The 13,453-nt window shown below is 42.8% G+C and overlaps 2 protein-coding genes across 2 annotated transcripts; both read right to left on the bottom strand.

The window, feature by feature from the left end:
* Positions 1-2,852: 2,852 nt before the first annotated feature.
* On the bottom strand, positions 2,853-7,879 carry PCDHB15 (protocadherin beta 15). The gene has a single exon (XM_028528750.2). The coding sequence runs from the start codon at positions 7,396-7,398 to the stop codon at positions 5,011-5,013; it is 2,388 nt and encodes a 795-aa protein (XP_028384551.1). The 5' UTR covers positions 7,399-7,879; the 3' UTR covers positions 2,853-5,010.
* Positions 7,880-9,130: 1,251 nt separating this feature from the next.
* On the bottom strand, positions 9,131-13,444 carry LOC114510135 (protocadherin beta-15-like). Its single transcript, XM_028528844.2, has one exon. It carries the CDS (start codon positions 12,758-12,760, stop codon positions 10,382-10,384), a length of 2,379 nt encoding a protein of 792 aa, XP_028384645.1. The 5' UTR covers positions 12,761-13,444; the 3' UTR covers positions 9,131-10,381.
* Positions 13,445-13,453: the final 9 nt, after the last annotated feature.

Genomic DNA, 13,453 nt, shown 5'->3' with positions numbered 1-13,453 from the left:
TAGCAAAGACAGACACTGTTTAATGCAGTATTCCAAAATATCAAACTTAATGAAAAATTCATGACGAACAAAACTGCAGTGTTTAAATAAAGACAGAATTCAGCTTTACACTTATACAACTTGGCCTTGCCCTAATCCCAGTCTTGTCACATCCTGATGTCAACCTTATTGTTTCCCAACCTCTCTGGGGGATAAGAAACCATATCTATGTTGTACCTCTCTCTCTCTCTGCTAGGCTGCTCCTTCAAGGTCAAGAGGGCTACTAAACTTCTAAATCAAATAATGCTACAATGTTACATTTGCAAGAAGAACTCCTAGTTTGCTAATATGACCTCTTGTAGAATACCTTACTAATGCCAATTTTCCAACATTTATGCCAACATTAAAGGAAAATAGCTTTACAACATGGGAAAAATATGGAAAAGTAATACTTCTCTGATTATATATATATAATCATCCCCGCCATCTATTAAAGCTACTTCCCCAGACACACACATGCACATGCACACATGAACACATGCTCAAATGCACAAATGTACACACACACACACACATACAAACACTGGGTGTAGCTGTGAAGTTCAAATATTGTTTGAGACATGACCATTCATAAATAATAATAGAGTCCTATTGAGTTTTTCATGATTATGCTGAAAAACTGAAAGTAATGCTCTTTTCAAGGTATCCCAGATCAATCCATGAAAGATGTAAGTATTAATCCTTTGGTGATGCCTTTAAATTCTACACTTTACCAATAAAATACTTTTTTCAAGTTTGTGTATACAAAGTCACTAGTTTTTTACACTATAGTTTATTTCAATTCACATATTTTTTTTCAAAGATTTTATTTATTTATTTTTAGAGAGGGAAGGGAGGGAGAGAGAGAGAGAGAGAGAGAGAGAGAGAAACATCAATGTGCGGTTGCTGGGGGTTATAGCCTGCAACCCAGGAATGTACCCTGGCTGGGAATCGAACCTGGGACACTTTGGTTCCCAGCCCGGGCTCAATCCACTGAGCTACGCCAGCCAGGGCTCCAATAAAATATTTTTAAAGTGAGTTGCAAAAGGAGTAGTGAATACTGATGGACACATTGTGGTTGCTGGGCCTGTTTCAGAACATGTACCTCCTTATATTGAAAAGGTTGTTAGGAATTTCTGCTCCTCCCACCAGGCAGGTTCTACCAAAGCATGTAGATTGCTGATATGCTTATTATATGAAAATCTTATATGAAGATTTTCAAGACTCATACTTAGTCAATTCATCTTACTAAGTAAAATTTTTGGCCCTGCTATTTACCTGTCTGAGAGGGAAACCAGTGTTCAGGATTGCTGGGTAAACACTGTAGCCATCTTGTAGGACACCACTAACACAGTTCTAAATGTTTGACTGGCATTTGTCAGCTCACCTTATTCTATTCTCAAAAACTCAGTGTTTTGGGTTGCTACCATCCAGGAATATTTCTTTGAAAGTTCAATGACCTGTAGCCAAATTGCATGAAGATAAACACTCAGCCACAGTAGCTCAGAATACTGTGCTTGGATAACACCTAAGGGAAAGCAAAACAACTTTTCTAATAAGCGTCTCAAACATCTTCAGTAGACAACCTGAGACCTAGTCAGACAACTGTGCAAGTGAAGCTTTCTCGTGAGGAAGAGAGATGTGTCGGTTTGGAATGCACTTGTCTGTGATCAACAGAAACCCCAATTAGAGTTGTTAGTTACATAAGGGTTTATTTATATTATGTAGTCTGGGAGAAAGTAGTATGCAGTTGTTGCAGCAGCTTAACAATGCTGTAAGAAACTAAGCGGCTTTCCATCTTATTGTACTCAGCATACAGACCTTTGTTTTATAGTACTCATCTTATGGCTGCAAGTCGGCTACTTCAGCTCAAGGCTTCCTCCTCAATACCCATGCCAGTTAAGAAAAAAGAAAATGGGAAAAGACCTTAGGCACATGCCACCCCAGACTAGCCCTTTCAAATATATTTCCCTTAAGCCCAATCCTTCAATGACATTTTTAAATTGTTAGCAATAATGGAGTTAAATGATGTACTGCCTTGCAGGGAATTATGGGAACATGAATATTTTGGCCTAGGAAAAGAAAAATGGGGTTGGAAATGGGTCTTTTTTTTGTAGACACATGCATTCATTTCCTATTGCAGCTGTAATAAATTACCATGAACTTAGTGGCTTAAAAACATATATTTATTATCTTACAGTTCTGGATATTTTATATAAAGTCTTTCCTCAAGAAGAAAAGGAGGAAACAATTGCCAACTCATTTTGAGACCAGTACAACTCTGAAACTAAAATCTATCAAGGGCATAACAAGAAAATTACATATATATACATGTATGTCTCATAAACATAAATGCAAAAATTCTCAACAATGTAGTAGCAAATTGAATTTTCTTAGTATACAATATTTTTCACACTGCTGCATGCCACCTAGAAGAAAAAAATATAAACAATTTGCTTGCAATCACAGTCATGCAGATGCTCTTCCATTCCCAGTCTGCAGGACTTACCAGTTTAACCGTGCTAAAGTTAAGGTAAGGCTGCACTCCTTTCTTGAGGCTCTAAGTAAAAATAAATGTTCTTGCTTCTTGCTAGCTTCTAGATGCTACCTGAATTCCTTCACTTGTAGCTCCCTTCCATCTTCAGAGTCAGTAGTGGCTGGTTCAGTCCTTTTCACGATTTCACTCTGATACTAACTCTTCTGCTTCCTACTTCCACTTCTTCTTAAAAGCTCTTGTGATTATGCTGGAACCACCTGGGTAATCTAGAGCAATATCCTTATTTAAAGGCCAGCAACCTGAATTCCCCTTTACCACATAACACCCCTGGTTTTCTCACCAGAACATGCTTTCCTGATCATGAATCTCCTCGTTTTAGCATCTTCCACAATTTAAATAGGCCATAAATTCCCCAAACCATTAAATTCTGGTTCCTCTTTGCTTACAAATCCTTCCCTCACACTATCTCATTCTCTCACTTTTTACTAAAAGCAGCAAGAAGAAACCAGGCTGCAACTTCAGCCCTAGCCTGGAAAGCTTCTCTCAAAATATCCAAGTTCATTGTTCACAAGTCCTTCTTTGCACATTTCCACTGAAGGACACAATTCATAAGTTTTCTGCCACTACATAACAAGAATTTCCTTTCCTCCAGCTTCCAATATCATTTTCCTCATTTCTGTAAAGCAGTATGTTTCCCCCACCATACTCCTTACTTTCTTCAGAATCTTTGCTATCAGAGTTGTTCACATCCATATTTAAACTAACAGTCTGTCCAAACAAATTCAAGCTTTTTTGATCATGCTCTTTAAAAATTTTCCAGCCTCTGTTCACTGCCTAATTCCAAAGCAACTTCTACATTTTCAGTTATTCGTTACAGCAGCACTCCACTTCAGGTACCGACTCCATATTAGTCAGGGTTCAACCAGAGAAACAGGACCAGCAGGAGATACATATTAAGAGATTTATTGCACGAAAGTGATTTACTCAATTGTGAGAGTTGACTAGGCAAGTCCAAAATGGAAAAAGAAAGTGATAAAAAGAGCAGGCTGCAACTCTGGGCACAAGCTGCAGCTGCTGTCCATGGTCATAATTTCCTTTCTTTTCTTTTCTTTTTTTTTTTTTAATCTCAGGGAAGACTCAGCTATGCTTTTAAATCCTTTCAACTGACTGAATCAGGCCCACCCAGATCATTTAGGATGTTTTCCATATTTTAAGGTTAGGTGATTAGCAACCTTAATTCAATCTGAACCTGACACCCCTTTTGCAATATAACATAAAATATTCACAGGTTCCGGGGAATAGGAGGTGAATGTCTTAAGGGGGCCATTATTCTGCCCCCCACACCATTCCATACAGTATCTGCAAAGTTAAGAGGCTCCTGGAGATAGAGGAGTCCTGACAATGGAGCTGATTATTTCTTCAGATCATTCATCACTCCTCTTAACATATCTTTAATAAATAATCTTCAATTAATATTAATTCCTTTATGTATTTTTTCAGATTCCATATCAACCAGAACAATATCATGGTCCAAGGCCTCCTATGCCATCCATAGCTCCTCTAGGCCCAGAATTTGGAGCTCACATGAGAATTTCTCTGCAATAGCAAGAGACAATTTCAGGCAATGCATTACCTGGTCCTAGAGTCTATTGACCTTTAGAGTTCATAGAAACAAGTTAAACGCAGTCATTCTGGGTACCAATAAACTTCACAGGACTCTTATCAGGATCATAGCTTATCAGTTAAATATGAGGAAGAACTCAGGAGTTTTTTCAACATTAGATAAGAAAGAAGGAGCCTTGACTTGGGGTAGTAAACAACACAATATACAGATGTATTGTAGAGCTATAATACCTGAAACCTATATAATTTTATTAATCAATGTCACCCCAATAAATTCAAAAAATAAAATAGATAACAAAGGTATATTTTCATAAGATAGTATGTATTTTAGAGTGAAACTCTAATAATTATAAGTGTGATTTTGATATAAGCAGCATAAAATTATAATGCGACTACCTATTGATAAAACAAAAATGCAAACAGAGCTCAAAAGAAATTGGAGAGAATACAGATTGATTCTGCCCCAAACAGAAAAAGGGTTGTAAAACAAGTCATAGTGGTGTAAATAATAAAAACTAATAAAAAAACTTCTAATAATTTAAAAATGAAGTATGGTAGAAGGGAATCAGATATTTATATGTAGTGTCATATAGTAAGGTGAGTAATTTTAAAATTAGAATTATGTTTTTTTCTGAAAGGTTCACTTTCATATTACCCTTTAGTGCTAAAAATTTAGTCATAAATATAACATTTTCTGATATTTTTCACTAATAATACAATAATTGGAAAAATAATTATAAGACAATGAAACAAAGAACAATTTTACTAAGGAAAATAATAGAGAAAAGGAAAAGCAAGTAAAATGAAAGGCTACTAATGGATTTTAAAGAAAAGTAAAAGGAGACACCACTAATGCTGCAAGTGGGGAAATCTCAGATTCCTAAACTATTACGGAATGTTGGATTTCCCTCCGACTTCCTCCCAATGTCCTGGCCTAGAATATTGGGGAAGATAGGCTTCAAGAATTTGAACTCATTACTCCCAGAGTCTCCCGTCAGACACACCTCATACTGGTAGCTCTGGGACAAAGTCCCGGTGCCACTGACGTCCACAAGGTGGCCCGGAAAGTGGGCCTCAGGCACCGAGTAGCCACCCACCAAGCCAGACCTGCTCCTCCTACACAGCCGCACCGCGATGAACGCCAGCACCGAGAACAGGAAGAGCGACGACACCGACGCCAACGCGATGACCAGGTAGACCGTGAGCGGGTCAGTCTGGGCAGCCTCGGCCGCGACTTCGGGCAGAGGGAGGTAGGGCTGCGAGAAGCCATCCACCAGCAGCACGTGCAGCGTGACGCTGGCTGACAGCGGAGGCTCGCCATTGTCCTTGACCAGCAGCAGCAGCCTGTGCTTGGCCGCGTCGCGCTCGCTCAGCAGCCGCGCAGTGCGCACCTCGCCATTGTGCGCCCACACGCTGAACAGCCCGGGCTCTGTGGCCTTGAGCAGCTGGTAAGACAGCCAGGCGTTCTGGCCCGAGTCGCTGTCCACCGCCACCACCTTGCTCACCAGGTAGCCAGGCTCCGCCGCCCTGGGCACCAGCTCGGTGCAGGGCGCAGAGCCGTTCTGCAGCGGGTACAGCACGAAGGGCGCGTTGTCATTGGCGTCCAGCACCTGCACGCGCACCAGCGCCTGGCTGCTCAGCTCTGGGGACCCGCGGTCTGTGGCGCCCACCAGGAACTCGAAAGCCTGCAGGGCCTCGAAATCCAACGCCCTCAGGGCGAACAGGTGACCATTGTCAGCGTTGATGGATACCAACGAGTCCAGGGGCAGGCTGGGGTCCTGGGGCGACAGCAGGGAGTAGGTGACCTGGGCGTTGGCGCCCGCGTCTCTGTCTGTGGCGCTGACGCTGCCTACGTGCAGGGCGGGGCTGTTGTTCTCTGGGATGAAGAGGGTGTAGGAGGTTTGGGTGAAGGCGGGGGCGTTGTCGTTGACGTCGGAGACTAGCACGGTTATGTTGTGCTGGATTTCCAGTCTGGGAGTCCCCAAGTCGGTAACCGTGATGGTGACATTGTATTGTGTTCTGGTCTCTCTGTCCAGAGCCCCATTTGTAACTAGGGTGTAGAAATTCTCTTCCGTTGGTTTCAGGAGGAAGGGGAGATTATCTTGGATGGAGCAAGTCATCCTTCCATTGTTTCCCGAGTCTCGGTCTCGAATCCGAAACAGTGCCACTTCTATCTCTGGGGAATTTTCAGGGATGGGGCTGGTAAGTGATGAAATAGTTAGTTCTGGGTAGTTATCGTTAACATCCACCACCTCAATGGAGACTGAACATTTTCCAGAAAGTCCCCCGCCATCAGAGGCATCTATATCCAGCTCATAAGAGGATATTGTCTCAAAATCTAGTGTTTTGATTAGTCGAACTTCTCCGGAAAGGCTGTTCACTTCAAAAGTTTTGCTTATCTCCTGAGAACTATATGAAAGGGAGTATGATATCTCTCCATTTGTCCCAGTGTCTACATCTCTAGCAGAAACCTTGACAACTAGGGACCCTACAGGGCTGTTCTCTGGAACCTGCACTTGGTAGAGTGCCTGTGCAAACTCGGGGGCATTGTCATTGACGTCCAAGACCAAGATGTGGACCTGGGCGGTGCCGGACCGGGGTGGAGAACCGCCATCCAGCGCTGTGAGAGTTAGTCTGAGCTCAGCCTGATCCTCACGATCCAGCTCTTTGTCCAGCACCAGCTCTGGGTATTTCCTGCCATCTCCCCGGTTGCGGATGGAAATATGGAAATGAGAGTTGGGGCTGATGCTGTAGTTTTGGATGTTGTTCTTGCCCACGTCCAAGTCCTGGGCTTTTTTCAGAGGAAACACGGCTCCAGGAGGGCTAGTCTCTAGGATTTTCAGCGTCATTTCTCTTTCAGGAAACTCAGGAGAATGATCATTTATGTCTCTCACCAGTAGCTCAGCTCGAAATACTCCCAAAGGTTTTTTCAGTAACACTTGGAAATGCATTACACATGGATCGGTGGGGCCACACATCTCCTCCCGGTCCAGTTTCTCATTTAATATCAAGTCCCCAGTCTGCAGATCAAGCTGCAATCGGTGTTCGTTATCCTCAGTGACCACCCGGGCTCCCCGCGCAGCTAGCTCTCCCGCTCCCAGCCCCAGGTCCTTGGCCAGATTGGTCACAAATGTGCCGCTCTCGGTTTCCTCCACCACGGAATAGCGATGGGATTCCCAGCCAGCCAGAGCCACTTCCACCAAAAGAAAGAGAATCAGGACTTGCCTTTGTTTAGGAAAGCACTCCCCTCCGGCCTCCATCTTTATTCCACAAGCACCTTTCCAGGAACCGGGCCCAGCTCTACGTTAGGGAACAATGGCACTGAGACAGTGATGAGTGTCCCAGTCGGTAATCTGTCCGGAAATGTCGGTGAGTTGCATTACCTGGAGACTCAAGGTCCTCAGCTCCGCTTACAGGCTTCTCTCCTCCGCTAGAGATCTGAGGTAGTCAGTTGAATTTCCTGGGCTTTTTTTTTTTTTTTTTTTTTTTTTTTGGTTTGGTTTTCTCCTACGCCTTAGCCTGCAGCGCCACCATGCGTTGTTTTCTAAAAGAACTCCTACAATTGTATTCTCTGTGTATCTGTAATAATCAAGTAATCCCAGCAATCTACCTATCCAGTAATACCAATAATCTATTGGGAGTTAGGAAATGTCTTGGGAATATAATGTAATCAGAAAGCCATGTAATTAAAATTACTTATTCCTTCATCAACGACATATTATTGGTATCTATGTGTCGATTATGAAATACATTAGTAAAAAACCCAGACATGGTTTCTCTCTTCTAGAACCTGTAGTCTGGGTGGGGTGCTCTGAATAGAACTAAGAGATGAAAGAAGACTTAGTGGTGATCAGTCCTTTTGTAAAAATAACAGTGTATACCTATGTGATTTCTTGAAATTCTCTCAGTACAATAAAAAGGATGAATTTCTCTAGATTGTCTTTCAAATTTTAGGCAGCCTATGTGCTGGAATTGTGGCTCTCATTGGTTAAATAATTTCAAGGAAAAAGCTACTAGTTAATTGCAGTTTACTTATCATTTCTACATACAGTTAGAGAGTTATGATTTTATGACTTTCAAGCTATGGGAAAATGCATATGAGGGCACTTCTGTAGCTCTCAGCTGGCTTCTTCTTTTTAGCATTGATCACCATCAGACATGGCATATACACACATGATTATTTCTTCTCTATGTCATCTTTGAGATCCAGTACTTTGTTTTGTTCTCTTTTATGTCCCTAAACAGCTAGTCCCTGGCACATGGTAGATTTTCAATGAATATTTGTTGAATAGATCAATGGATAAATCACAGCTAATGTAAAATTTTTGACAGATAAATTCTCCTTCTAACATAAAAGCCTGCTTTTTTTTTTTTTGCTGAGATCTTAGTTCATCATATGAGACACCATGTTCTAAGTAGCTATTTTCTATGCTTTTTCTGAATAATAATTTTAAATAATTCAGGATAACCTAAAATGGTTTTCCTTGAATGGCAAAATACCCTGGTTCCCCCTAAATAAAAGGATACATTATGAAAAAGAAAGAACATCACAAGCAGGTTATAATGATTCTACAAATAAGGCATACATTTCTTTAAAATGTGTTATTTTACACTAATGCTATTATGACACTAATGATATTAAAAACTATTTCTTACATAGAATTTTCTAAGACTTTCTGATAAATACTTCATACACTATACAATTTGGAAATATCCATTAAAATTATGTAGCCTGACAAAAGCTTGTGCTTGTCCCTTATAGACTACTACTATTCTACCACCTTCTATTTTAAAAATATTTTATTTATTTTTAGAGAGAAGGAGGAGGGGGAAAGAGAGGGAGGTAAACAATGTGCAAGAGAATGGATCAGTTGCCTTTCACACATCCCCAACTGGGGACCTGGCTGGAAATCCAGGCATGTGCCCTGACTGGGAATCAAACCAGCAACCTTTCAGTCCACAGGCCAGTGCTCAATCCACTGAGTCACACCAGGCAGAACTCCACCACCTTCTGGCCTAAATATTGTTAAATTTATTGACAACTGAAATTTTTTAAATGTCAAATTAATAGTAAGTTTCATGCCATACAAGAATATCTACACATGATTTTCACAAGTGAAAAAAACCCACCTAATTATCTTAATTAGAGGAAAATTTATTAAAAGAACATTTGCTTCCAAAAACCCAAGGGAGAAAGCACACTTAGGAGAAACTAAAAAGTGTATCTTCTTCCTTCTTGTCTCTAAGTGAATTGATTTTCTATACTTCTTTCCATGTATTTAGCCAACATGATACCATTTTCTTATTAAGTTCCTAACAAAGGGATCATTTTATATCTGGTTTCTAAAGCTACTTTTTAAACAGAGAGAATCAGATTGGCAGAGCGTGGATCAGCAATGTCTACTACCTTGTCTGATTGAAATCACCAAAAAAGGTGATTTGTTAAAATAAACATGGCTGCAACAGCAGACATCAACTGAAGAGAGAAGTTTCCAGAAAGAGATGTGGTGGAATCTATTATTTAAACATTTGCAAATATTCTAATACTCTTGCAATATGGTGACTGGAGATGATTTGACTTTGGGTGGTGGGCACACAATGCAATATATAGATCATGTATCACATAAATGTACACTTGAAAATTATATAATCTTATTAACCAATGTTACACCAATAAATGTAATTAAAAATAATACTCATAAATATCATACATGAAAGGTTGATATAAAGACGTGAAAACATTTCAAGCATGGCAGAATATAGTTTTTTCTATTTAATATCACTGTGGCAAAAACATGCAATTTTTGTAGACATTTCTCCATTTAAAAATTTAGGACAGGAAGGCATAATATATTAAATTGAAGATACAGTAATACTCACTATATTTGTATCATGCTCATCTGCTAAGAAGCCACAACTAAAATTTTAAAAATGTTTCTAGACAACATTCAAACAGAGAATGGTGCTAGAGTTATCTTCAAATCAATAGTGGTTGATGATGAAAAGTTGATAAATTGAACAAATATCCACAGCATTTTAGTAATGAAGTTGAAAGTTCTTTGCCCTCATCAAAATAGAAATGATAAAGAGAGGGTAAATATGAGTATGTACTAAAAGTTTCTAATCTCTTTAGCAATAAAAATGAAGTCAAATTATATATGCCCCCCCAAAAGGTAATGAAGACATAGTATATTTAGAAAGAACTAACCTTCATCTTGAATACTCTGAAAAATTCACAAATCCCTAATTGAATCCAAAACCATTTCCAAAATGTGAGTTTTTCTCCACACCATTCACAGATCCTTGATGGTTAGAGGCAACAGACTTCAGGAACGTGAACTCGCTGGTCCCCGAACCTCCCTTCAGACACACCTCATACTGGTAGCTCTGGGACAGGGTCCCAGTACCGCTGACGTCCACCAGGTGGCCCGGAAAGTGGCCCTCAGGCACTGAGCAGCCACCCACCCAGGAGGCCGTGCCCCTCCTGCACAGCCGCACAGCGATGAACCCCAGCACCGAGAACAGGAAGAGCGACGACACCGACGCCAACGCCACGACCAGGTAGACCGTGAGCGGGTCAGTCTGGGCCTCGGCGGCCGCCACTTCGGGCAGCGGCAGGTAGGGCTGCGAGAAGCCGTCCACCAGCAGCACGTGCAGCGTGACGCTGGCCGATAGAGGAGGCTCGCCATTGTCCTTGACCAGCAGCAGCAGCCTGTGCTTGGCCGCGTCGCGCTCACTCAGCAGCCGCGCAGTGCGCACCTCGCCATTGTGCGCCCACACGCTGAACAGCCCGGGCTCTGTGGCCTTGAGCAGCTGGTAAGACAGCCAGGCGTTCTGGCCCGAGTCGCTGTCCACCGCCACCACCTTGCTCACCAGGTAGCCAGGCTCCGCCGCCCTGGGCACCAGCTCGGTGCAGGGCGCAGAGCCGTTCTGCAGCGGGTACAGCACGAAGGGCGCGTTGTCATTGGCGTCCAGCACCTGCACGCGCACCAGCGCCTGGCTGCTCAGTGCCGGGGTCCCTCGGTCTGTGGCGCCCACCAGGAACTCAAATGCCTGCAGGGCCTCGAAATCCAGCGCCCTCAGGGCGAAGAGGTGGCCGTTGTCGGCGTTGATGGACACCAGCGAGTCCAGGGGCAGGCTGGGGTCCTGGGGTGGCAGCAGCGAGTAGGTGACCTGGGCGTTGGCGCCCGCGTCTCTGTCTGTGGCGCTGACGCTGCCTATGTGCAGGGCGGGGCTGTTGTTCTCTGGGATGAAGAGGGTGTAGGAGGTTTGGGTGAAGGCCGGGGCGTTGTCGTTGACGTCGGAGACCAGCACGGTTATGTTGTGCTGGGTTTTCAGTCTGGGAGTCCCCATGTCTGTGACGGTGATGGTGATGTTGTACTCCGCCTGGCGCTCTCTGTCTAGAGGTCCCTCTGTTACCAGCTTGTAGAAATTCTCAACGGAAGGTTTCAGCATGAAAGGAACATCTTCCTGGATGGAACAAACCGTCCTGCCATTTTCCCCAGAGTCTGGGTCTCGAACACTGAAAAGAGCTATCGTGGTTTCTGGGGAGTTTTCTTGGATAGAGCTTGTAAGTGAAGCCACCGTCAGTGCTGGGGTGTTGTCGTTTATATCCACCACCTGTATTATGACAGTGCATTTTCCAGAAAGACCTGCCCCATCAGACGCCTTAATATCCACCTCATATGACACAATTTTTTCAAAGTCTAGTTTCCTAATTATTTTCATTTCTCCTGTGAGTTCATTAAGTGCAAATGTCCTAGTAATCTCTTCATCGCCATAAAAAAATGAGTAGAACACTTCACCATTTATTCCCGTGTCTGGATCTCTAGCAGAAACGGTGACAACAAGGGACCCCAGAGGACTGTTTTCCAGGATTTGCGCACGATAGAGTGGCTGCGCAAACTCGGGGGCATTGTCATTGACATCCAAAACATCAATGAGGACCCGGGCGGTGCCAGATTTGGGCGGAGCTCCGCCGTCCACGGCCAGGAGAGTTAGCCTTAGCTCAGGCTGCTCCTCTCGATCTAGAGCTTTGTCCAGAACCAGCACCGGGTACTTTCTGCCCTCACTGCCATTTCTGGTAAGAACATGGAAATGGGAGTTGGGGAAGATGGTATAGTTTTGAACGTTATTGATGCCTATATCCAAATCTTGTGCATTTTTCAGGGGAAACACCGCCCCTGGAAGAGTATTTTCCATGATTTTTAAAATCATTTCTGCTTCTGGGAACACAGGTGGGTTGTCATTTATGTCACTGACCAAAAGCTTAAACTTATATACTTCCAAAGGTTCTTCCAGTAACACCTGGAATTGCAGCTCACACGGCTCAGTGGGGCCACATAGTTCTTCCCGATCCAGTTTCTCATTCACTTGTAAATCTCCCGTCTGAAGGTTCAGCTGAAAGTGTTTTTTGTTGTTGTTAAAAATGACTCGAGCCCTCCTCCAAGACAGCTCTCTTACCTCTAACCCTATGTCCTTCGCTAGATTAGCCACAAAAGAACCACTCTCCGTTTCTTCTGCGACACTATAAGCTTCCCGCTCCGCGCAAGTCTGAGCCAGCAAAACAAAGAGAAGCAGGACTTGCCTTAGTGTGGGAAAGCGCTCCTCTTCAGCCTCCATTTTTCCAGCCCCTGAAGCCTTTAGGGCCGGATGCCTGTTGGGTCTGTAGGCAGCTGGTCCTGGGAATCGATCCTTACTGCAAGACAATTCCGTGAAGAATCCTCTTCTCTCAGCCTAGGTCTGTGTTACGACTGCCAGAACAGGAGCCCTCCGCGGGTCTGTTTTTCACAGCCTTAGCTTACAGCGCCACCATGTGTTGTACTTAAAACCTAGTTTGCTGGAAATGCTACACAACATATTCCACTTGTTTAGATTTTTGCACACACACAAAGCAACCACCACGGATTATACATAGGGTGGTTTATAAATACAACGATAACGTCTATTTCCCTGTGAGGTTGTGAATGCGGACACAGTGCCAGCCACTTTGGAAATGATACAAGAGCAAAGTTAACTGTATTTATTTGTTTATTCAACAAAACATTGATTTCATTTTATATGTCAGGCAGTATACTAAGTTCTGGGGATACTAATACCTTCTTGTTGTCCTGGAGCTTACAATATAACGTCTACAATATTGTATAGTCTGTACTCTTAGGGTTTGAGTGGGAAAAGATGTGTATCTATCAGTCTATTCCTAAAGAAATAAAATTCAACACCTTGCCAGCACTGTGAATGAAAAAATTCATTTACATACTTCAGGAGTATAAATTTAGGTGACACACAAGTTAGAACTGTTTCATTATGCAAACA

Source organism: Phyllostomus discolor, chromosome 13, assembly GCF_004126475.2.
Source record: "Phyllostomus discolor isolate MPI-MPIP mPhyDis1 chromosome 13, mPhyDis1.pri.v3, whole genome shotgun sequence".
NCBI lineage: Eukaryota > Metazoa > Chordata > Mammalia > Chiroptera > Phyllostomidae > Phyllostomus > Phyllostomus discolor.
Note: the sequence above shows the minus strand (reverse complement) of the source record. Positions and strands in the feature narration are given on the sequence as shown.